The sequence below is a fragment of the Bactrocera neohumeralis genome, chromosome 3 (assembly GCF_024586455.1).
Source record: "Bactrocera neohumeralis isolate Rockhampton chromosome 3, APGP_CSIRO_Bneo_wtdbg2-racon-allhic-juicebox.fasta_v2, whole genome shotgun sequence".
Taxonomy (NCBI): domain Eukaryota; kingdom Metazoa; phylum Arthropoda; class Insecta; order Diptera; family Tephritidae; genus Bactrocera; species Bactrocera neohumeralis.
The window spans coordinates 6,897,868-6,924,954 of NC_065920.1; the positions used below are offsets into that span (position 1 = coordinate 6,897,868).

The following is a 27,087-nucleotide window of genomic DNA, read 5'->3' on the forward strand; positions in this document are numbered from 1 at the left end:
AACATGTTTTAATTGTTAAGCGACGTCGCTCAGTCGCAGAGAAATCGCTCAGTCGCTCAGTCGCTCATCGCTTACTGCGTGGCCACTTCAATGGCATTTCATATGTTTTAATTTCGTCGCTCATCGCTCAGCCGCTCATCGCTCAGTGTGTGGCCGCGCACTTAGACGACACGTCTGCGACGGTTGCTATCAGACTCCCAGATGCCAGACACATTAAGGGTCCCAGAGTGGAACATTTCGAAATTCTTTCGCATCCTCTGCATCTCTGATAACTTGGACCACTGCGCCGGGGAGAATATTTCTTGCGCCATCTTCTCAGCGTACATAACTCCGACGGATATGTGAGTGGGGTGGAGTCGCTGGAGAAAAGGTGCAGTGAGCTTTTTCGTGGATTGATCAAAGTTCAAGTGAAGAGTTGGAGGGTTAGTCTTTTGAAGGGAGCTCTCCATCAGCTCTAGTTTCAGATTGCCAAGTTTAAATAGAAAATGTAAAGCCGATGAACTCGTTAGAAACGACACACTTACTTAAATACTCTTCATTAGAATGGGAATGAGCAGGTGTTCCACTCTCTCTGACAGTCGGCCGCGGGATCTCAGCAAGCAAGAACAAGGATTTCTATAAAGATTTCTTTCAACATTTTTTAGAATGAATACTATAGATAGGATATAATGAAATAATACGAAGACAATTCTTCTTCTTTATTGGCGTAGACAGCGCTTACGCGATTATAGCCGAGTTGCCTACATCAGGGCCCTTAAATATAAAATTTTATCGACTAAGACGGTTCTATAATATAAAACGGAATTAAAAGTAATAATATATCAAATTATTACATGCGATATATATTTATTATATCCTGAACATAATATATTTATATTGCCACGAAGTTTGCAACACCCAGAATGGAACGTCGGGGACCTTTTAAAATATACTTATAATAAATGATCAGCATGATGAACTGAGTCGATTTAGCCATGCTCCTGCCTGTCCGTCTATAGTCTGTATATACGCGAACTAGCGCCTTAGGTTTTAAGAAATCGATCAGAAATTTTGCACACGTCCTTTTCTTCTTTCCCGGAATGGGCGATATGCAAACTTAACGATAGGAATCAAGTTTTTGTAAGGAAAACTTTTCCATTGGATGAGAAATTTTCAAGAAATTTGGAGTGAGTTATTCTGTAAGGCACTGGTGCAAACTCCGAAGAAATTGTTTCGATCGAATCACTATAGTATAGTATATGTAGCTGGCATGTAAGCGGAACGATCGAAATCAAGTTTTTGTAAGGAATCTCTTGTATAAGGAAAGGGTATCAACCACAAACTGAAATCTTTGAAAAGAACTAATTCATATATTCTCCTATTTTTTACCTTTTAAATTTTTTTTTTGAAATTTTTATTATTACTATCTATAAATAAATAATTTCCATTTTATTTCACATGAAATATTTTCACGCCTGAAAGCATGCTATAGATTATGAAAATTTTAGAAATAAATATTTAAGCGCATAAATAGAAACATTATTTTATAAACAATAATTTTGTTGTGTAAAATCTCAATTATAAATTCCGTTATCCGCCGATATACAAACCTAGCCATAGCAGCAATATGTATATAAAAATACCAAAACAAAAGTGAAGCGTCCACTAACCAGATGCCCACACTGATATATCGATATACAGCAGCACAATTTATTTGAATAATTCATGGTACCATTACTACAAATACTACTTTACAAAAACAAATATATTTTAATTCCGAAGCCAACGTCAATGAGTACAGCTCATGAAAGGCAAATAAGAAAGCAGACATGACTGATGAAGATAGCTATTTATAAAAAATTTGTCATTATTATAACTGCAAATACTTCTCATCGCTATCTATACAAACATATACATACATTTATTTATATATGTTAACCCTACGGGTGAGTTCTTTCAATAATTCCGTACAAATATAGCATAGGAAATTTTCTCTTCAAGGCAACAATGACCTAACAGACCAATCTAGAAAAATTGTCGCCATTTTTTTACACACATGTTCATATACACATACATATGCATAAATATACGAGTTTGCAATGAGTAATTGTGCTCGCCTAACTGTTTTGCGCTGTGTGAAGATTTTTTTAAGATCAACTGCCGCGAGCAATAATAATGAATCTATTAGAATGACAGTCACACGAATTAAACAAAAATTGTGAAGTCAGAATGTGTCAACGCCGACATTAGGGTGGCACATTTACAATTCGTTAAATATTTAACTCTGCAAATTTCTTTTGAATTGAGTTTGTTTGCCAAACCTTTCTAGAAAAATTTCATATAGAATTAGAAATATGTATTTATTTTCATAATTCAGGGTTCTCTCTTTGAAAGTAAGCGAGTAGAGAGTACTCTCTTGTGAGATACATGCAATAATTCATAATTTTCTTATTTTTGGAATTGAAAAAAATAAATTATGCTATCAATCTAGATTCTAGAAAGAAACCCTCACAGTAAAAGCGAGTGACAAAGAGAGTATACGAGAAAGAGATATGACTATTCTCTCGTCTTAAAAATGTCTTTTGCGAAGTACTTCTTGAAATCTAAGCTTTTAATTTTTTCTTAAATTAATTACTTATCAAAAAACAAAAGAAATTCTATGGCTCACCCTAATAATTATTAACTGCCGTCTTGGCACGCAACAGGAAAATGAGGGAATTTATTAAAAAATGGCATGAAGTGCAAAAAGCAAGCATTTGGTACTACGAAAGCGTACAGTATAAATAGCCAGTACACCAATAGCAGCACGCACACATTGAGAGACACACACACACACGCTCAAACAAACATACAAACAAAATATTTGCACGACTTCGGAATCAACTCAAATTAACTCAATGCAGTGCAGCAATGGCGGCAGTAACAGCAGCATAAATAGTTGGAAAACAAAAGCTGCACAACAACAACAACAACAACAATGTGTTTGGTAAAAACAATTTAGCTTAATAATCGCCAATAAAGTGTATATTTTGATTGTTATTGCTCTTTTCATGCAAGTATGTTGCTAGCTGCTTTTGTTGTTGTTGCCTATGCTGCTGTTGCTGAGCGTACACGTTGAGTGTTATGCGAAAACTGCTATTGACTGCTTTTGACTAGTGACACGCAGCGCTGATGTTTTCATTTCCTCACGCTCGGTGTTGCTTAAATAAAAAAAAAAATTAAAAAAACACAAAAACAATAAAAATGTTAACTTCGACTGCACCGAAGCTATAATACCTTTCAGTGGTGTATTTCTTATAGCATAAAGAGGTATAAAAGGATATTTAACCTGGTATAGATCGGTTAGTTTGTATGGCAGCTATATGTTATAGTGGTCCGATCTTAACAAAATCTTGGAAACTTGCTTAATTCTATTTTAAACAACAATAAATGCTAAATTTCGTGAAGATATTGCGTCAAATGAAAAAGTTTTCCATACAATCACTTTATTTGGGTTTTAGTGAACCGATGACAAATATAGAACACTTGATTTAGAAATCGTGTCTTTCACAAATAAGTTTGATTTGAAACGATCAGTTTGTATGGCAGCTATATGCTATAGTGATCAAATGATAACTATTTCTTCAGAGATTGCACTATTGTCTTTGGCAATAATCCATACCAAATTTCGTGAAGTTAACTTGCCAAATAAAAAAGTTTTCCATACAAGGACTTGACTCCGGTCATTCAATTTGTACGGCAGCTATATGATATAGGGATCCGATCTGAATAATTTCTTTGGAGGTTGGATTATTGTATTAGACAATAATTCATGCCAAACTTCGTTAAGATTCCTGGTCAAATAAAAAAGTTGTCCATACAAGCACTTTATTTCGATCGTTCAGTTTGTATGGCAGCAATATGCTATAGTGGTCCGATAACGGCCGTTCCGACAAATGAGCATCTTCTTAGTGAGAAAAAGACAGGTACAAAATTTTAGATCGATAACTCAAAAAATGAGAGACCACTAGTTCACTTATATACCGGCAGCCAAATGTAGTCGTCACGACTGAGCTCGTAATGCTGATCATTTATATGTATATAGATTTACATATAGATTTTTTAGAGTTCCCGAAGTTTCCTTCTGTGTGTTACAAAACTTCGTGGTACACTTATTATGCCCTGTTCGGGGTATAAAACCGTTGTAAAATAATAATAATAATAAGAACAATACTGGTAGGCAATTTTCGCAATGAAATGTCTAGTCATGGTGAATGTGTGAAATACCTATAATGTGTTGAAAACAAATATTAACGACATACATATGTACATAATTGCTTTATGTGTATACAAATAGTACATAGGTGCATTGTATATGGCTCATTTCACATTTTCATACATACATTTACTATACATATACAAGTATATGTATGTGTGCTTCATATGTACTAAACGCACTTGAGCAATAAAATTGTTGTACGTGTTGCACATAACGGTGCACATTAACAATTTTATTGTCATTTAATGTTAAATAAAATGACTAAAGTTATTTGTTTAACCAGCCAACGTAGCAGCAATTAAAATACTAATTACGCTATATACAGGCAAATTGTCACAAATAAATTTATACAAATATACACTAGCAATTTGTTAAATACATATTCATTTATATTTATTATCAAAATACCTCATTATTCATCAGTTAAATGTATTTTTAACCTTTTTAGCCGATTTTAAGTAATTGTTATTCCATTTATCATGCAGTGTGAAGGAGAGTTTTTTTTCATTTTTTTTTTCTTTTCAATTTTGTTTTAATCGTTTTTTTAATTTATTTTAAACATTCGCTTTTTTTCATTTTTAAATTTGTTTATTTGTTTATACCCGCATGACATGTTTACAAAGGGAGCAAGGCCGTACAATTGCAATTATACACTGCGAAAAATACTGCTTCACCTCGATCAAGGTAGAACAACCCAATTCATTATGACGTGCTTGTAGAGCCATATCGTTCTGCGTAGCCAGTTCTATGCTAATTTTCAAGATAGATAAGGTGCTACTAAGAGGTTAATAATTACCAGGAGAATACCAAAGTTGTACTTGAAGTCTAATTTAGTAGAGAACACGCCGTGAAAGCCGTTGAAGTTTCCTGAACTCATCAAAGTTCAGGTTTCTGTAAAACGGTGCTTTTAAAAAAATGTAGTTCCTTTAATGATCTTTACATCAAGTGACTTCGTGTCCATAAAATGAACATTTATTGCTTACTTCTGCGAGTTTCAATGAATTTGGTTAACTCACCTATATGTATATGTAGTGCATTTCAAACTCAAATTCTTAGAGCATCTACGTCTCACATATTTTTGACCTCTTACCCATTTTTCCTTAATCTACTTTCCCTTTTACACTTTTTTAGAGGCTCTTGGATCCCTTAGATTAATTTAGTCAACTTTTGGAAATCATTTTTTGGCGCTACAGCTGCTTGTGAGCTTTGACCTGCAGACATCTCGGTTATTTGTGGTTTCTGTATCATTTTGAATGCCAAACTTCTTCATGTCTTCTTCGTCCATCTTCCTCAATCCATCTTGTTCGTGGTGTTCCGCTTGGTGAATACTGCGATCTCTACAATTTTCTTCTGCACTTTCTTGTAGTCCATTTTCGTTAAATGGCGGGGTCGTCTTAATCAGTCAGTCAGTTTGCTTGATAAAGCATCTAACATTATTAACTTTTATAAACTGATCCAGCCCATCGTTCCACCTTATAGATCTCTCATCATTATCCTTTATTACTCCAAAGATTTTTTCTTCTTGTATTGTCCTTTTCGAGTTGCGTCCATGATTTTGGTATTGAATGATATAGGAGCGCTTTAGTTTAGTAATAGCTACATAATACTAATATACTAGAGTCATGTCAATTACCGTTAGTAATCTTCATAGTCTGTTTGCTCTCCTATCTTGCTTATATCTATCTCTGTTCTCTAATGTTCGCAGTGGTGACACATTCTGAGAGAATTCTCTTTTTTATACCAGTATAGTAAGCTGATTAATGCACATTCCTTCCATCATTTGACTGCAGGCTTCTAACTTGATTCATTGACATTCGTTATGTATCTCTAGTTCATGCTCATTGCCTCCAAATATACCTATACAACCGATTTATATATATTGAGTCAATATTTATGTCATAGTACTCGTATCTCCTTATTTATCTCTATATCTGATGGTAACTTCTATTCTTGTCTTATCTAGTAATATTATTACATAATCCTGTATTGTTAGCATCATCTTTTATTTGTCTTACTTTATACAGCCTTATATTTATATATAATTTATATTTATTGTCTTATATTATTTAGTTTTATTTTTCCTTAATTTTTCTGTTTATCTTATCTATTCCTTGTTTCTTTGTCTTATCCTTTTTTAGTTATTAGATAAGATAGATAATCTTGTCTTTTCTTATCTTCTTACATCAACATTTTATCTTATCAGTGTAGATATATTATTCACTTGTATTACATCGTATCTTATTATATCTTTTCATGTCCTTTGTTATGCAATAATATTTTATCTTTATTGTATTTATCTTCTATATTAGTCTAGATATTACTTGGCTTATCCCACTTTATACCCACATAGAACTATTTTATTCTACGTTAGGCCATCCTCGTCTATCTATTTATTTGTTTTATACATCTGTATCTTTATACTTGTATATCTAACTTCATTTTTTATTTACACAAAATCATCTAATTTTATCTTGTAATATTTTCCTGATTTTATCTCGCGCTATCTTATATTACCTAATCATTTGTTCTCAAATATTATTTTAAATTGTCTTTCTTATACTAATTTCTTATATTTCTATCTAATCCTCTCCGAATTATCTCCAATATAGTTCCGCTTGAATTTATTCCCTTTTCGAAAAACATTTTGTTATTACAAAAAGTGGCGCACATCTGTCAGATTTCGCATTTTTCGATTCCAATTCTAACTCTAACTGTTATTGTTTATTAGTTATGCCACTATTTACTTACATTCTTACATTCACTTCCATATTCCTTACAAGGCGGCCACTAACTTTTGGGCGTACACGGCGTATGAGTCATGCGCAACGTATCAGCGACGAAAAATTGTCATATGAACCGTATCGAAAGCGCCAAAATAAATCACAGCGTGCATATTGTGTAGTAAATAAGTGTTTTCTTAGCAATTAGCAAGCAAACACGATTTCATCGTGCCCTTTTTGTCAAGCCACGAACAAATAAAGTCGACTTAACTTGTGTACCGAGCACTATTTATATATTTAAATAAATAAATGCGTCTGTTATAAATAAGTAGACATGTTTTACTTGCTTGTAATGCCAACGGGAGCTTTGTAGCGCCCGAACCCGTCAACAGTGTTGACTTATTTCATTGAAAATATATTTTTAAAATTTATTTGCTTTGAGTATAAATATGGCGTTAGGCTTATGTTATGTGATTAAATGCGCGGGTATTTGTTGTAATTGATATTTCATGTCAGCAAATTTAAAATATAAATAACAGAATTAATATGTTTGAAAAATAGTTCTTTTTTTATTTTTTTAATTATGTATATTTATATAAAATTTTAAATTTTTTAATTTCATGCAATTTTATTTTTTTATATCTTTTTTGCAATTTTTTATTATTTCCTAAACTTTTTTCTCTTATTTAGTCTTATTTTTTCCGCTATAGTCCAATCGTTTGTCGTAAAAAATATGTATAAAATTTATTATAGAAAACTGGCACATTTCAATCGAATAGTTTATGTCTTATAAAATAATATTTTTTAATATACATATGTATTTTATGAGTTTTAAAAAATTCTTTTATATTTTTTAATAATTTTTTTATAATTTATTAAAATTTTTTTTAGTTTTTATGATTTTTCTTTAATATTATTTTTATATTCTATATAATTTTTTTACAATTTTTTAAATTTTAATATTTTATATTTTTTTAATTTTATAATCTTTTTCTATTTTTTTTCACTTTTAACATTTTTTTTATTTTTTTTTTAATTTTCTATGATTTTTCTTCAATATAACTTTTATATTGTATTATAATTTTTTTCTATTTTTGTAATATTTTTTTTTTTTTTTAATTTTTTCCATTTTAATTACAATTTTTTAAATTTTTTCTGATTTTGTCTTTAATATGCTATGATTTTTTTCCATTTTGTTTTCAATTTTTATATTTTCTTTATGATTTATTTATTTGTATTTAAAATTTTACACACTTGAGTAAACAGACAAGTTTTTAATTTCTTTTAATTTTATTTAATTTTTTTTATGTTTTTAATTTTTTAATAAAAACATAAAATTTAAATTTTTTTCTTCTTTATTTACCAAAAATATCGCTTTTTACGCTATACTTTTAATTTTTATCGTAAAAAAATTAAATAAAATTTATTATCAGAAATTTACCAATTTCAATCGAATTGTTTATTTCCATTATTGCCATATACGGGTATCTCTGATATTGTTGTTGTTTTAATTATATTATTACTCAACCTGTTCTTCGTCTAATGTCGTAAATTCACTGCTCCCCCACCTTGTTTGACAAGGCAATTGCCGTATCTTCACACCTTGCAAATAGAGAATGCGGTTTTGCCAAAAAACCAATGGGTAAATCGTACACACACACACACATACATACATACATATGCATTCATATCACTCATTTGCCGATATGTTTGGCCGCAAGCTTTTTATGAAGTGTTTACCTTTTGATATTATTGTTATTTTTGCGTGTATTTGCTCCCCGACTTTGATTTACTTTATTGCTCTTATCATTTACAGATTTGTGTGTGTGTATGTATATTTAAATGTTTTTATTGCGCTGCCCTGTGCACATGTGTGACGCATGCGCCGCGCTCATCTGAACGCTAACGAATGGTCGTTGTACTGAAGCGCGTGAAAATCAAAATCAAGAAATTATAAAAATACATTAAATGTTCAAATCAAATAACGAGTGCCGAAAGCGCTCGTTCACTTTATGATTGACGCTTGTAGCGACACGCGGCCGACAAATTAAGCGTGTCATCTACCTTCATGCAAATATTTGTAGATTTGTACATATATGTATGTATGTATGTTTGTTTCTGATTACCTGCGGCAGATCCGCTTTCCAAGAATGATATGCAAAATTTTGAGTTCTTGTAAACAAATGCTAATACTTGATCGAAGATACATATATACATATCAACATATGTATGTATCGGTTTAAAAATTAAGAACTCTCTTCGAACTAATTAATTTGCTTTTGATTTCCTTTATTCGCGCATCAATTATATTTTATCAGCAAATAATTTTTTCAAAAATATAGTAAAAATTTGTTTATCATTTTGCACCGGAAATCAATTAAGACGCGCTAATTTTATTTCCAACCAATTTTCGGTACTTTGTTTGGTGTTTCTTGTCCTTATGGATTCCCAAATTTATATTAAGAAACGAAGTTGTTTTCCATTCAGCTTCTAAAACACGTCTTTTCCTTATTTTGCGCCAGCCTCCAAGAAGCAAATGCTGTCTGAGCAAAGTAAATTAGCAAGAAATATGCAGTTAATTGATAAAAATAAAATAAACTACAATTCTACATATGGAAAAAAGCAAATGTCTTAAATTAAGCAACACTAAGGTTTGCAGACATACTTTCAGGCCTCTTATTGACGCTATAATTATCTTCGTCTTTCTTTAAAAGACATTTTAAGAGTTGTCCATGTGCGAAACGATCTATAATTATTTAGAAATGCAGAAAAAGACGAGACAACATTATTGTCTAGTGCACGACTAACATATGTTACTTTTCTTTTTCTCTGACCAAAATGAAGGATCGTCAAATTTGTTGCCATTATTACCATTTTAGGTACACTAAAATACTCTTGAGCACTTTATGTATAAATCTTCAACGTATCATGTCATTAGTACTTTGAGTATGAAATTGAATGTGATACATCCTTAATGATAATTATAAAAGGTGATCCGTTTCGAAGTTCCCTACTTCTTTAAAGAAACAGCCGGGGCTACGTCTCAACTGTCCGTTGAGTCCAATTTTCGATAACTGGTGCAAGCATTTCGAGTGGTAGCTGGCGAATGACACACGTGATGTTTTGCTCAAAGACCTGAATCGAAGCGGGATTGTTCGCATAGACTTAGGACTTTACATATCCTCACAGGAAAAAGTCTAACGGTGTGATATCACACGATCTTTGTGGGTAATCGAGCTGACCAAAATGTGAAGTTATCTGCTCAGTGAAGTGTTGTGTCAATAAATCCATTGATTGATGCGATGTGTGGAAAGTGGCGCCGTCTTTTTGAAACCAAATCTCGTCGAGATCACGAGCTTTAATTTCAGGCATCAAATAGTCGGTTATCATGGTGCTATAACGGTCGCCATTGCCCGTTACGTTCTCAGCGGCATCATTTTTGAAGAAATATGGACTTTTGATTCCACCAGCCCACAAACCACACCTAAGCGTTGTTTTTTTCAAGATGAAAGGTTTCTCTTCGTCCAAATACGGCAGTTAAGCTTGTTTACATACCCATTGAGCCAGAAATAGACCTCGTCGCTGAACAAAATTTGGCTCGAAAATGGCGGATTTTCTTGGATATCGAAAACTTTCTTCTTTAACAACATTTAGATCTGTTTTTTGGTCCAAAAAAATTCTAGTATTTGGTTTCAAAAAATAACCTTCTCGAAAAATAAATCGCTTTTATTTTTTTGGTATTTGTATATGTACTCAAAAACTGCATATTATCGTGAGTTTACACACTAACATACCTAAAGAGCATGCTAAAATGGCGATGGTTTGTGTAGAGAACAAGAACTACCTCAGAACTTGTTAGATAATTAAGCTGTCTATAAACTTTTTACCATTTCGGTAGAACCGTTTGTAAATTCAGGTACTTAAGTGTATTAGAATGTATGTATGTATATGTATATATATGTACAAAATACTCTTCAGTCTAACTGTCTAAATGCTAACTTAGTGTCGCTCCATATGTCAATTGCTGCGCACGTCGTGGTTTATTCAGATTTACCAGTTTGAGCAGCGTAAATTAACGCTTTTTTGCAAAACCGACCAAAAACAACTAAAAATAACTCAACAACCTACACAAATCCACAAATTGTTTCCACTTTTTTTGGGGGTTCAAATACCCCTATTTTTAGCAATTACTTGAAGCGCGCGTTTATTGTTTGTAGGCTAAAAATAGCCAAGTCAAGGCCAGTTAATTTTACCAGAACAATAAAGCAGCGTGTGAAGTGGCAAGCAAACAGCAAGAACAATAACAACAACAACAAAGTAATTGTCAATACCGGCAGCTGGCAAGATAGATGGCTGACTTGTTTTATGCCACCGATGCAGAACGAAGATGAGATAATAAAAACAAGAACAACAAACAACAACTATCAAGAATTGACAAGCAATAAACGGTGAAATGTATAAACGTAAAATTCGACGGCAATTAGTTCAAGCATCAATTGGCGCTGTTCGATTTACGTGCCTATACAACAACAACAGCAATAACACACAACACGCGCGCCTAAACAAACATTGTTGCGAATCTTTTATGGATCTTTCGACGTCATTCGCATTCGCTTCATTGGCGGTGGCGGCGGCGGCCTAAAAAAGCGCCAAACGCTCATAAAACGCTATCTCATGAACCATCAGCGAAGCGTAGCTTTCAAGTATGCCCGTTTTCGCCAACTTATTTCGATAATTAATTTCGTGTTTGCACGCTTTTAATTGCTATAAATAAGCTTTTGTGACTTTAATTTCCTTTCGGAAGCATTTCTCAAAGCAGCCGCCTATTTTACGAGCGGCCACTGACGACCGCTCCGTTTTATTGTTGTAAGCATGTCAGGCATACGCCATTTTATGCAAGCACCTGCATTCAAACACACACACAGACACATAGCTTACGTTTCACGCGCCGCTAGCTGTCTCCCATGCGGTCCGCCGCTCACTCACTCACCCAGCGCCGTCCGTCCGAAATATTTTCAAATCAATATGCCCACATTTCAATATATAAATTTCAATAGTTTTTTGTCTATTGCCCACATTTATGTCGGCAGTCTCCACCCATTTCACACTAAAAATTCATAGTTTTCGCCTTTACGCATGCGCAATGCGCACACCTCCCTCGGCCTAGTGACAACGTCAGCGTCAGCCACCTGGCTGCCTATGTTCTACTTGACGCTTGCCCCTTTACACTCCAGCTTTGTTATTTTGCCATTTTTTGTTTTTGTGTTTTGTGCGCATGCGTCGCCGTGCGCTTGTAAATGCAAATGGTTAAACACCTTTTTTGTGCGTCGCTGGCATATGTTTGCGCATTCAAACAGTTGTTTTGCGCGTGTGTGGCTGTATGCGCAGTGTTATGCTCGCTTAGTTGCCTACAATGCGCGTCACAAGGTCTACCAGGTGTCAGGCATTTGCTGTTGACGTGTGACTGCCGTCACAGTGGGGTGAATGTGAGATATTTGTATTCCCCCGTAGCTTTCAATTATTAGGTTATTTTTATAATAATGGACTGCAGTTGTTCTCTGAGTGGAACCTAACACCCTCCCCCATTAAATCTAAAGCGACCATATTTATAAACTGGACGAATGAGTACAGACCAGTGGAGCGCAGATGAAGAAGCTCAGACTTGTCAAAACACTACACTCCGGACTTCGACAAGGTGCCTCTTGATGTCTCCTATCGAACGCCTACATAATGAGACCCGCATGCTCCCAGTTAAGGATTTTGCTTACGCAAAAATCACCCCTGCAGTCACCTGCTTGGAGCGGAACCGCCTCCTAGGAACATCAAGAGGTCATTCTTCAATTACGTCGACGACATTAGACAGTACGCCGGCCAAACTTCCGACAAGTACTGACCAGCATTCCCAGTGGAGCCATGAACACCTTCACCGACTCCCTTCCAGTGACTGGCGTACTCGGAGTCAAATCACCACCCATCGCAGACGAAGAGCTCGAGTTACCGCGAGAAACGCGAGTGACCCTATCGCAGCTTCGTTCTGGATACTGTAGCAGGTTAAACTCCTACTTATCCAGAATAGACCCCGACATATCCAATATATGTCCTGCATGCAATGAGTCTCCGCATGACACGGAGCACCTCTTTGCATGCCCCACCAACCCCACTCATCTACCACCCCTCGCCCTTTGGTCCGACCCTGACGAAACGGCACGTTTCAGATGACGTCGACGACAACTTGGCTAACCCTTACCATTCTAACGGGGACTATGTACCTGTTAGAACAACGAACAACATGGTCTGCAGTTTTCGGTAAAAAGACATCATATCGTTAAACTGTGACCTAGTAATGATCTTCTTCAAAGTGTTGCGAATGGACTGTGTCGCTCGTGTCCACTTGTTTCTAACGCCGGACCTATGGACTAGTTACTGTGCGGCGGCGATCTCTTTCTAACTTGGAGAAAGACGCAGAATATCCACTGAACTACTTTCTCATAGCGGCACTTATCTTGCCGCAATCGTAGGAGTTCTTAGCGGTAACTAGGGTAGGGATTTCAGAAGAGAAGCTGTAGCGATGAGTGCGATCTCACTTTACTTAGTCATTATACCCTGAACAGGGTATATTAAGTTTGTCACGAAGTTTGTAACACCCAGAAGGAAGCGTCGAAGACCCTATAAAGTATATATATAAATGATCAGTATGTTGAGCTGAGTCGATTTAGCCATTTCCGTCCGTCCGTCCGTCCGTCTGTATATATACGAACTAGTCCCTCAGTTTTAAGATATCGTTTTGAAATTTTGCAAACGTCATTTTCTCTTCAAGAAGCTGAGCGGAAACGGCCGATATCGGACCACCATAACATATAGCTGCCATACAAACTTAACGTTCCGAATCAAGTTCTTGTATGGAAAACTTTGGCATTTGACAAGATATATTCACGAAATTTGGTACAGATTATTTTCTAAAGCAACAATGTAATCTCCGAAAAAATTGTTCAGATCGGATTATAGCATATAGCTTCCATATAACTGAACACATAGTTACTAAAAGAAATGCACCTGTGAAGGGTATATCAGGTGCAGCCGAAGTTAACGTTCCTCAAAAATTTCAACATATGCAATAAAAACAACTTTTGCAAATTTGTTTCTAAAAACCTCGCAAAAGTATATGTGGAGCATATATTATTTACCTGTATCAGGCCCACTGTGCCAACTAATCCATGCGTACGACTGGCGTAACCAATCAGCACGAGGAACAACTATATTAAATTTCATTGGTTGCAATCGCAAAAATTCAACAAATGCACACTGACATTAATATGTATGAATGCGCGCAAACGCACATATTTCACCTTACATACACATGTACATATGTTTTAAGTCATACATATTCATTAGTTACGCATAACAAAATGAAATACGCCAAAAGTGATAGTTGATAGCTAAAAAGCGACAAAAAAATGCACAAAAAGGTGCACGCCTAGCGGTTAGTATTGGTGAATTGGTGGATCGGGTGTAGTGTGACCATACCACATATACTATATGCTTACCGGCATATCCGGTGGCATGAATACATACTTAATTACTAGCAAAGCGCCTTTCGCGCGCTAAATAAATATGTTTGTAGATACGCATGCGCGTTGAAATGCGAATTTATCGCTGACACTTAAAGGCTCAAGCTCACAAGCGCATAACATAGATACACCCGTGTCGGTAACCGCAAGTAAGGCTTCTATTTATGTGACAATTGCTCCACTTCCGTGCTGCCATTCTGGCTTCTAAACCAGCTTAGTGACACATACACACACATTCTCAACTTTTTGTATGCTTTTATGTTGCTTATGGTAGCTACTTAGATAAGCAGTCAGTTAGTGTTTAGCGGTACTTAGGTGTATTTATGGCGTACCCGCCTAGCACGAGTCATATCATCAGTTCACTCATGCTCGGCGAAGGTGAATCGAAATCACAGGCAATTAATGTCTCATTGTCATTTAAGTAAATTGCGTGCGAAGTTTGTTGTTCTAGCGCCACTAAGCTTTGCGGAAATTAGGGACGACAGCTTTAAATAGAAATGCAACTTATTGTGTTGAATAAAGATTATATGAAGCCAAAGCATTTAATTTCATAAAATTTCTAAATATTTCTAAAAGCTGAGTTTTCTTTATTTCTTTTCCTAATTTTTTTTTAAATATATGTATGTATGTATGTATTTGAATGGGATATTTTTCCAATTTCATTTTAAAATAATATTATGTAATATATGTTGTATTAATTTCTAAACTCTTTGGAGCTTATTCCGCTTTTCCGAAATGGTATGTGAGACCTTAGAAGAGCTGAATTCAAGCCGGGTGAAATTTCGTATCTCGGGACCTGCTTGACCGATTTCAAGCAGATTCAGTAGATGGCATTATTTTAATATTCCTATTTCACAGTTTGCTGGAATCTTGTACTACAGATAACCATATTTCGGAACATCTTCTTTTCATAGGGGGAGTTTTTTACGTGGCGAGTCCCAAACTCAGCGCACAACCCTGGGGAGAGTTGTTTCACCTTCTCACTTTAACTCGCCTTCAAACATATGTTTTTTGGCTACCCAAAAAATACTTTGTCTAAGACCGGAAGTTGTGAACTACTTGAGCCATATGTAAGAGAATCGTTTCTGACCTCAAAAGTGAATGGCGCTCATAGAATTTTCTTCACTTGCGTGAACTTCCACGCTTGCTCTAAACTTGGAAAAGACCCGTGAAAAGAAAACCGGCACACTCCCCCTCTTCGTTGATTTCAAAGCTGCTTTTGACAACAAGAAAAGGAGTTGCTATGTCTGAATTTGGTATTCCCGCAAAATTAATACGGCTGTATAAGCTGACGTTGAACAATACCAAAAGCTTCATCAAAATCGGGAAGGACCTTTCCGAGCCGTTGGATACCAAACGAGGTTTCAGACAAAGCGACTCCCTTTCGTGTGACTTCTTGAACCTACTTTTGGAGAAAATAATTCGAGTTGAGATCTAAATAGATAAGGTACAATCTTCTGTCAGAGTGTACAGCTTATGGCGTACGCCAATGATATTAATACCATTGACCTCAACAATCGCGCCGTTAGTTCTGCTTTTTAAAGACTGGATAGGGAAGCGAAGCAAATGGGTCGGATAGTGAACGAGGGCAAGACGCAATATCTCATGTCATCAAACAAACAAACGTCGCACTCGCCTTCGACTTGGCTCCCACGACACTGTTGTCAGTCATAATTACGAAGTCTTAGATGATTTCGTCAAGGACCTGACAACACTCAGAATCTTCAATTGGCGTCAAACAGCGATAAGAAGAACAACTGGCGCGGTGTCTACACCAATAAAGAAGAAGAAGACACAGTGTGAAACTGAACGCCTATTTATCATATAACACACTTTTAAATACCCTTCGATTCTTTCACTTTCTGGTATAAAAATCAAGAAGCATTAATATAACGAGATAAAACTTTGCACGAACAGTGCGTTTGAACTATGCCACCTTATGGTCTCATCCAACCAAAACTGTTCAAGGCCTCATGAACCGAATATGTGGACCCCAGTGCCCATAGTTGAGGTTTGCAAAAAATATTTGTCAATGTGTGAGATATATAATTGAAATTTGGAAAGAATTCGTTACTGATAATAGTATGCCTGTGTGTTAAAAATGAGCTTAATCGGGTCAATACTACCCCTAGCCCCCTTATACCTAATTTAAAGACTTTCGAACTTCCAGGTGACTTTATGCTGGATATATGGGCAAAAATTTTAGTTATCTCAATGAAAATTACATATCATATTTTACTAAAAACAGTGTATCGTTGTGCCTAAAATTGATAAAATCGGGCCAAAATTTGACCTAGCCTCTATAAAACTAAATCAGGCTTTTTGATCATCCAGCTTACTGTACTCCATATGATTGGTGATTGTATGGGAGGAACACTGATGAAACTCTGGGAGCATTTTATTATCCTGTGGCATTTTAGTTGTATGTAGCATTGGTTGAAATACTTGTAGATAAAAGCGACTCAATACTACCCCCAACTCCCATATACAATATTCTAACGAATTTTATGTCGAATATGTGTGTCAGTGAGTATTATTTATATATAAAATTGCTCCAAAAAAAAATGATTTCCGTCTTTCTACCTGCATTTAAACCGTTCATGTTGGTGAGAATTTGTAAAATTTTAATCAAACTGAATAGAAAAGTTTTCTTAAAAAATATGTAAAAATATGTGGTGTGTGACCTTGATCTAAATCTCATATCTTTAATATAAAGAAACGTTTTCCACATAAACATAATATATTGAATTTAGCCTCTTTGGTCTATAAAATACCATATATCTCAATTTAAGGTGTTTTTAATATAATTTTGCTGATGCGAGCTAAAAATATAAATCTACAATTTAAAAACTTTAATTCTTTCGCAATATATTTTAATCTAAAGTTTTGCCAGCGCCTAAATAAGTTTCCCAGGCTTTAATTCTTGGAAGTTGCAATAGTATAAAATGTTGGGTTACATCCGAACTTAGCCCTTCCTCCTTACTTTTTTATATTTTTGTTTTAGTTTTTATGCATTTTTACATATTTTCCAGTAATGAATTATTATTTTTTTTTTGTATTATTAATTTTTTTCATTTGTTGCTTTTCGTTTTTATTAAATCTTATATATTTTTTTCTTAGTATTTTAACAACTTATTACTTTTATTTTCTTTTGAAGTTTATTTTTTATTTTTTTTATTGTTTTATCTATTTAATTTTCCTTGTTTACATTTGCATTTTCATTATGTTTCACGCCGCCACTAGGTGTGTCGCATTTGGCACTCTCTCTAAAAGCTAAAAATCGCTGCCAGCCGACAAACGCCCCATTGACAGGCGCACTATATTTGTCTACTCCTCCAGCATTTTGTTGTTGTTGCGTGTTTGACAATGTAAAACATGGCACTGGCATTGAAAAGTAGGAAGTTAGCATATAACAAACAGGCGACAGTTATAACAACAACATATTGAACGAAAAACAATGTACTATATAAAAGAAAAAGTTGCAAATGTTTTTTTTTTTTTTTGTTTTGTTTTGCTATTTTAGTTTTATGTTTTTGTACAATCATGCAGCCATCCAGTCAGTTAGGCAGTTAAAAGTGTATAAATTGGCGATAAACGTACTCACACATATATACGAGTATAATATGTGCTTACATACAGTAATTGGAGCGCGCAATTACTTCGTGGTGTCTGTGTCGTTTTACTCACTTGCGCCCACCAACAACATCGTGCATAATTATGTACAAGACGACGCGTTGGCCTACTCTGGAATTCACTTACTCACATACTTGAGTATAGTATTATTATCAGCCCGTTTGCGATCCTCCTTTGTCGGCTGTCTGTCTGCTGTGCCTCTGTGCCGAGACAAACAATGTTCGCATACGAAGCGTAGGCATTTTAATTGGATCGGAGTAACATTTGCCGCACTATTTTTAATTTCCATAACAATGCTGATTAATCGCTGTAATTTTTCGTTGAAAATTTTCCATTAATGTGCGATTTATACACTTTATACCGGTGTCTTCATACATATGTGCGATAGAAATGCCCATATTTATAACTGTGTTTTAATGTTCTTCGTTTACACATACATACATAAATATGTTTAACGATTTTTGTCATTCTTAAAATATCATTTTCCTAATTTTCTCTATTTTTTACTAACGTAATTGCGGTCTACAACCTAAAAATTGTTTTTAGATATCCAAAAAGTCCACAAAAATATAGTTATTCTGTCGTGAAGAAATGATCTTGGATGAAGGTTATGTCAGCAAAAGAAAAACGCATTTTTTTTGCATAACCTATTGCTTTTGTAGAGGTGGTGATAATGGCCGGAGAGATAAAAGAATGTTCATATCTTACATATTGTGACAAAAAAGTACCCAGAAATAGTAAATAAAACGTAATTTTATCGACTAATAATCCCCACCATATGTAATACACTTATGCCAACGATTTTTCAGTCCTCAAAACATTTTTCATAAGCACTTTTTGAGATGGCCTTCAGAGAATTTTGTTTTATCTCCTCGATCGACTAAAAACGGGTTCCATTCCGATGATTGTTGACTTTTTTGCATGTCAAACTCGTAAACCCATGTCTCATCGGCAGTTATAATGATCTCTATGAATGTGGGATCGGGATTCGCACGATCAAGCGTATCCAAACAGACCTTTTTACGGTACTTTCTTTGGAAAAAAAATCAGCTTTATCGAGACGAGTCGAGCAAGAACGTGTTTCATACCCAAAATATCCACCAAAATCATTCGTACGGACGCGCGAAAAATGCCGAGCTCCCTTGTCATCTATTTAACACTTGTCTGACGATTTTCAAGCACTATACATATCCTTAAATTTGTTAACATTTCATCGTCTTTCCGGCCTTTGTACCACTCGTAGGCTTGTGTTTTTGATACAGCTGAATCACCTTTTCTAAATTCTTCCTTTGATATTTTTAACCATTGTAAAAATCGCAACGGACAATGAGGTGTATTAACCTTTACCAACCTGAGAATTCTCCCCAATTTGAGGTATGTGTCCTTACTAAAAAGCGAAATCTGAGCGCGGAAATATAGGCAATACTTTCTCGTGCGTTTGCATTTATAGGTCAAAGCGCCCAAATGTAGGCAGTATTTTCATTTAGGTAATTTCATATGTCGGGGAAAAAACGAATGTACCAATTTCCAACTATTTGAAAATCTATGCTTCCAAACGTTTCTTCACACTCATCTCAGACGTAACAGAAACACCACGTGAAAGCTGTTAATATAAAATATTCTCTTTTATTTACTTATTATTTTTAACTATATATTTTTTTCCTTTTTCGCTTCAAGAAAAATTGCGCTAATTGAGCGCAAACTCTTTCCACTCGTCACAATGAAAATATCAACGCCAGCGCGACAAAAGGCTTCCGCATCAATTTGCGGACTATCAGCTGATGATTAGTTCATATTCTTTTGCATTAATACTCATTGGAATATTATATTTTGTCATAGCACAATTGTTTATTTTCTTTCCGTACATATTTATTTGTTTTACTTATATTTTTCTAATATTTATTTTTCTTTTTATTTTTTCTTTTCTTCCTTTTGTTATGATTTCCGCAGGGCTGCTGTCGTCACGTCCATTTTGCTTTCACTCGAAGCGTGTCAAAAAAATCGCTTGAATGCGCATTTGTTTTGACCGGCTGTGCTTCGCTACCAAGAGGCCAGCCAATACAGAGCAAAGCAGTGATAGTGATTCACCTCACTCACTACCGCCACCCGATCGGTTACAGAATAATAATGAACAGTTCAAGAGGAATGTCATAACGACCAAACCGCCAACTAGCAGTAATCGCAAACCCGCCCCGCCACAATTGACTAATTCGTGGTTAGTTAGCCATAGCAATAGCTCAAATAACGGTAATAGTAGTCAGAAGTATACCAATGCACCATTTGGTCCCGGCACCACACTCAACACACTAGATCCACCGGCAGCAAAACACAACGGCGCACAAACCACAGTTGCGTCAACAACACCACCCACCACTAACGGTCTGAACGCACTGAACACAACCGCAACCACTACAACAACACTAGCAGCAGCGGAGAGTGTAGCAACCGCAGATTCTTTGGCGGCAACCAAAGCCACGGACGAACGGCAATCGTTCCGCCAAAAGTCAACAATCGTTGTTGGAAGAAAATCAACAACAACAAATTGTAGTGAGAACGAGGAATATAATCGATTTAATAATAGCACAGACAGCGGCATTGGCAGCAGTTTAAGAGGCAGCGGCCGTCGAAATTGTCTAGCGAAAACAAACGCGTACAACGCGGTCAGTGCCAACGAGGTGCGAGAAAGTAGCGTCTCCGCTGCGCATCCCGACCCGAACGCCTCCGCAATCAACGACAAAAACAGCACCGCTACCGAACCGAACGCGTGTATAACAGTTCTGCGTACGAACGCCGCCAACGTCACGGCCAACGGCGTTATCGCTTCTGAAGAGACCGACAACGCGAACGCAACCGTAGCTGGGCAAGGGGCAGAAGAGTGTAACGTTGACGCTGAGCAAATAAGCGAAAACGCCGCCACCATGCAGCAGGAGCCGAACGCCAATTTTCAGTTCCAACCCGATCTGGGACTGGTGAACAACAATAGTTTGCCCGCGCTCACCGGACTCGGCAGCAATACGGCTGCTATACGTACGCTTACGTTACCCTTACAGCAAGACGTGATCACGCAAACTTTCATTTACGGCGCCGTACCGCCATCCGCCGCGCAACACATTAATTCATTGCAACAACAAGAGCTACAATTGCAACATCGCTACCATCAACTGCAACAGCTGCAGGCGCAAACACAGGGTTTATTCCTGAATACGAACGCACCCGGCACCGTAGCTGCTGCTGCTGCAGCCGCAGCTGTTGCACAAGGCGGCAGCACATCCTTTGTGGTGGGTTCACCGCCACAACTCTACGCGACTGCCACCCAAGCGGCCGATTTTTGTGCAGCACAACAGCAACAGCAAAAGTTGTTGACCGAACAAATGCAAGGACTGTGTATAACGGGCGGCAATGCCGCGCCTGCCAATGCAGCGCCAACGGCTGCGCCCACCATAAACTCACTACTCGATTCCTCACAGACCATGAATATTCTCAATAACAGTTATGTGCCCACATCGGCGCAGGAGGAGCGCTTCATGCAGGTTATCCAGGCGAAAGAGTTGAAAATTCAGGAGATGCAACGTGCGCTGGTGCAAAAGGATACCGAGATCGCCGAACTGAAATCACATCTGGATAAGTTTCAAAGTGTGTTTCCGTTTAGTCGACACGCCAGTACGGCCACTACGCCGGGCGCTGGTGTGCAGCAGCGTAAAAGTGGTCAGGCTTATCAGCGACAGCGCGCGCAAGGCATTTCTGCGGAGCCGCAAAGTGAATCCTCAGTGTTGCTGGAGCCGGGCGCATTGCCGAAATACGATAAGGATGAGAGGTGAGTGAAAGTGATAAATGTATGAAGAAAGTGTTATGAAAAGTATCGAATTTATAACTCGTAAAGAGCTACGTTTCTATTATTTAATTCCTTTCTGAATATCAATTCTCCATATACATTTTTGCTTCGCTCGTGTTAAAAAATAGAAACAAAATCTTATCTATCTTAGGGGAAAAAATCACTCAAATAAGGCTAAATTTACCGCAAGGCAGCAGTCCAGAGCAGTATGGAAACGCAACTGTTAGTAGTTTCGGCTACTAGATCTGACCGGAGACTTAAGTCTGGTACTCCGGGGACCAGAGGACCTTGGAGTTCGCTCCAACCTCTTGGCACGGCCTTTTGGAGAATATCGTGTTTGTTGTAGTTTTTTAACCGAATGTGTGGTTGTATTGCAAGCGGGTGCCTGACCCAAGGTACGGCCGAGGTTTTAGATGGGCCTCGAACCTTACCAAGGTGGTAGAGTGTCCATTCCACACTGTTGCTACTGAAAAATGCCTGTCAAAATCTAAATCCTTAACGTTTCAGAGTTGCATTCTTCGTAGTCGACTTATTTATTAGAAATTCTGAATAGTCTAAGTTAGTTCATTGAAAAGGAGCGTTTCACTAAGGCTATCATATTTAGGTTTTGTCCCGTTTTCTAAAGGATATCAATAACTCTTGCTATGTTTGACAGCTCTTAGGTAGGATCGTTCATACCTACCAAAAACAAAAGGCAATGAATGCTCACTTTAAGTGCTTTTGTAACTCTGGAGTATGTTCGAAATGAAACAATGAAATCTTATCGTTTCTTGTCGTCTTTCAATTATTTCATAAAACATAACAACATAAAGGGTGAACCATTTCCATGTTTCCCACGGCTATGTCTCAAAAGGTCCATCCATTGAGTCCAATTTTCGATGACTCGTTCGAGCATTTCGACTGGTAACTGGCGAATGATACCTGTGATGTTTTGCTTCAAAGCCTGAATGGAACCGGAATTATCCGCATATACTTTAGACTTTACATATAACCACAGGAATAAGTCTAGCGGTGCAATAACCACGAACTTGGTGGCCAAAACGTCAAATTATCTTCTCACCGAAGTGTTCTTTCAATAAATCCTTTGATTGATGCGATGTTTGGGAAGTGGCTCCGTCTTGGTGAAACTAAATGTGGCCGAGATCATAAGGTTCCATTTCAGGCATAAAATAGTCGGTTATCATGGCGCGATAGCAGCCGCCATTGTCGGTTACGTTCTCACCGGCATCATTGTTGAAGTAATATGGACCGATGATTTCACCGGCCCGCTAACCTCACTAAACCGTTGTTTTTTCTGAATAAAATGACAGCTCTAGCATCTCTTCAGGTTGCTCTCGGTCCCAAATGCGTCAATTTTGCTTGTTTACATACCCATTGAGTCAGAAATAGGCCTCATCGCTGAACAAAAATTTGGCTCGAAAACGTCGGATCTTTTTCAAAATTTTCAATTTTTTTTTGTGGGCTTGTATATTCTCTACTCGGCATGCACATTTTCACGCACAAATTTCCACAGAGAAATTGAAACATATTGTTGTTCACTTGTCTTGTTTTTTTTTATTGTTTTCTCTGCTCTTCTGTCATTTGGAAATTTTTAATCAAATATTTTAATTTTAAACATTTGAAAAGCTTGTGATCCGCAGATTAATTATGCGCACATTTAGTGTGCGATTATTACGTTTATGCTATTTTTATGGCAGTTTTAGTATTTTTTTCTAATTTCCAGCTGTCACTTCATTATTTTTGAACAAATCAAGCGGTTAGTTAGTTGGTCAGCTTAGTTGTTGTAGGCTAATGCGCCACGTGTAGGCGACTATTCTTAAAAACAAAAATAGTTTTAACCGCGTGTTTAAAATATACAAACAGAATATATATTTATAAGTTTCTTTTTGTTTAGAACTTTTTTGCGTTTATTTTTAAACGTTTTCTTCACACAGACGCATGAAAGTTTCGCAACAAAGGCGATTCATGAATAGATATGCTGAAATACTGTATACAACTATATTATATATATACATAAATAGGATATTGTATGAATATGCATAACTATATGCATTTGTGTGTATATTAGGGTGGGTCAAAAAAGCCAATATATGTTTTATGCAACACTTGTTTGTTTTATGGCTTCACAAAGGATTGCTTATAGCAGTCCACGTGTTATCTCTCTAGATCAGCCATCTATTTTAACCTAACCTATTTGTAGAGCAACAAATTTCCTACAAAACTATAAGTCTTGCAATTTAAAATGATTTCTTTCATTGAACTATTAAATTCATAAGAAAAAAATACTTCTTTTCATTGAGTCATAAAATGCATAAGAAAAAAAAATAATTATTTTCAAAATATCAAAGTTAATAGTCGTTAAACAACTAGGTTTACGAAAAAGTAGTAAGAGACGATTTTGTAGAGCATTAAATTTCCTACAAAATCTTTGAAATGAAATATTTTTTTAAGTATTTGGCAGCGAGATATGAATTTTTCTAAATGATAATAAGAATAATTAAGAAACTGTAGGCCGGAAACCTTCCCGTTGCAATTAAAAGCGCACACACTTGCAGAGATTTTCGTAGAGGGGTCTAAGCACCTATTTTACAGCGTACCAAATGAAAAAAAAATATTTCGTGAGTTTTAAGATTTTTTTTTACCCACCCTAGTGCATAAATATCTATTTGTGATTTGATCTCACGCTTCCTGTACGCCAATTGAAGGCTAACACCTAGCTAGCCATTAAACACTGTTAATTACAAAGTATCTTTATGTGTTTGAGTGCGTTTTCGCTAACTTAATTTCTGCCGCTGCCAGTTTTTATTTGCAACATTGTTTAACAATAATATTTATTCGCCAGGCTTTGGTGGGAGTTTATTTTTTCATCAACTCGTATTTATTTATTTTTTGTGCGTGCTGCTGCTCTCCCGCTCTTCTCTACAAACACACATACCTATATATGTATGCAAATATGTGTATGTAGACCAATAATGCTAATTTCCTTTTTAATTGCTATCGATACGAATATTAATTCTGCGGTGGCTGACACATCGACAGGTTGTTGAAAGCACTTGGCTTGCCACTTTGTAGCGCCTCACACACAATTTAATCTAAAACCATATTTATGCTCTCATGCCACATGCGTGCGCCTTTTATATGAACTCATTTTGCTCTTAAAAAGTTAAATTAGCTAAAAATAGTTTATATATTGCCATAAATATTTAGACTTCACCCACTCGGGAAGCTTCTTCTGCAGAATTAGCAATTAAATTTGGGCTTAATGGCGCGTTGCTGGTTATTCTCATTAGCGTTTTTAATTACGCCAGATACAAACTGTCTAATAAAATGTGTGTGCAACAACAAAAACAATAGACTCAAATAAATAGTTGGTTAATGAGATTTTCCAATTCTAAGGAAAATGTGCTATATATTTTAGCACTAAGAAAGAATAAGAAAAGTAAGGTACTAAGAAAGAATAAGAAAAGTAAGGTATGTGCTATGACACCTTTTCCAGATGTAAATCTTATAGCGGCTATATGCAAAACTAAACCTGAAGACTCAGGAGACACTTGGAGAAAAAAGAACTTGTGGAAAATTTCAGATCAATATCTTAACAACTGACCAACAAACTCAGTACCTTCAGTAAAGTATCGCTATTCGAAATGTTCTTATTTTTCAATCTCATTAGGTGCAACTTAGTTATCGAATGGCGGATATTGCTTTTGAGTTCACAAACCATATGTGAGAACACCTTTGAAGTACTTCGAACATTTTAAGAGAAGTGATATTGCTTTGTAAGGCTAATAAATATCTTTTATAACGATATGATAGAAATATTAGCGATATTTTTTAAGGTTGGTTAGTTATAGTGCTGTAGTTTGCAAGTATTGGTTCCTTGGTTGAAAAGAGAGGCGCACGAGCGCTAGACAGCAAGCGGTCGCACTTAGGCTATCATTAGACCCATTGGTCTCAGTGGATTTGGTAAAGAAAAAATGTTTCTAAAGTTGAAGCATTGGGAACCGTGGAATATATGCCGTATCATTCGACTGAAGACTAGGCATTCGTATAGATAATGTTCCAGCGTATCATCGTCCTCCGCGCATGCCCTGCATTTTGCCGACTCCACTTTTCTCATTTTCTAAAGATGAGATCTTACGAGTAGATACCCTGTGATGATCCTCACAATCCCCCAGTTTCTTTTTTGCTTTGTCGTATGTCCACCATCAATGCCGCCCCAAAGTAACTTTGTATTATATTATGTGTTGCTCAAGTTCTAAGACTTCAGTGGTTGCTCTAGGCTCCAAACAACTCTTGAAGGAGCTGAATGGTCAGAGGCAGCTTAGGGAATTTGGGTCCCAACACCCCTGAGCGGGACAACTCGTCTGTCTTTTCATTTCCTTCTTATTCCAATATGATGTTAACTAAGTTACTTACAGAAAGTGTGAGTTATTGCCTGCTAGCATAACCTAACGAAGTAAGACGTAGTAATATCGCCACGGATAGTTTTTATTGACGCTGTGCACTAGATGGTTTTGAACTTTCTAGTTAGAGCAGAAGCCCACTGGCAACCTTCTGTTGTGCCCACAATTTCGCTCTGAAAGACGGAAGTATAGTCGTTTAGTTTGAAGCTATTTTCTGTGTATAGATTACCATAGAAGAAGCCCGCTCCTGTTCCTATTTGAGCCCTTGGTTCCTCGTTCCTAATGATGCCACGATTAGGAAGACAAGAAAAAGGAAAGTTATTAAAGGATCTAACTCTTTATGGTCTGAAAAGCTCTAACAACGTGTTTCAACGTAATAAAAAGATCTTCAGGGATATCTTGAACAAGATTGTGTAAACAATTATTAGACTATGTAGCAGATAGACCTATAATTTCTGTAGCTTCGATGTTTTGCTCTATGTTTTGAAGTTTTTCGCGCAAAACGCTCCCCTAGTCTTGCTACGCCTCACCTAGGGTGTCTCTATCTAATAAAAGCGACTATGAAATTCTACGAAAACTAGACGCTGCTACATCCTTTATAAGTAATTACCTCATCGCCGCTGGAACATTTCACATTATGCCGCCTGCAACTGGCGCATCGCCATTTCAAACAAAAATCACACACACACACACC

General features: G+C 36.3%; 1 protein-coding gene across 4 annotated transcripts in view; it reads left to right on the plus strand.

The window, feature by feature from the left end:
- LOC126754154 (cGMP-dependent protein kinase, isozyme 2 forms cD4/T1/T3A/T3B) overlaps positions 1 to 27,087 on the plus strand; it is a 137,207-nt gene that overhangs the window by 41,394 nt on the left and 68,726 nt on the right. For all 4 annotated transcript variants that reach the window (XM_050466099.1, XM_050466100.1, XM_050466101.1 and 1 more), the window contains one exon: positions 20,109 to 21,972. In XM_050466099.1, the coding sequence (XP_050322056.1) occupies positions 20,168 to 21,972 (1,805 nt within the window). In that variant the 5' untranslated portion in view covers positions 20,109 to 20,167. The remainder of the gene's footprint in view (positions 1 to 20,108; positions 21,973 to 27,087) is intronic.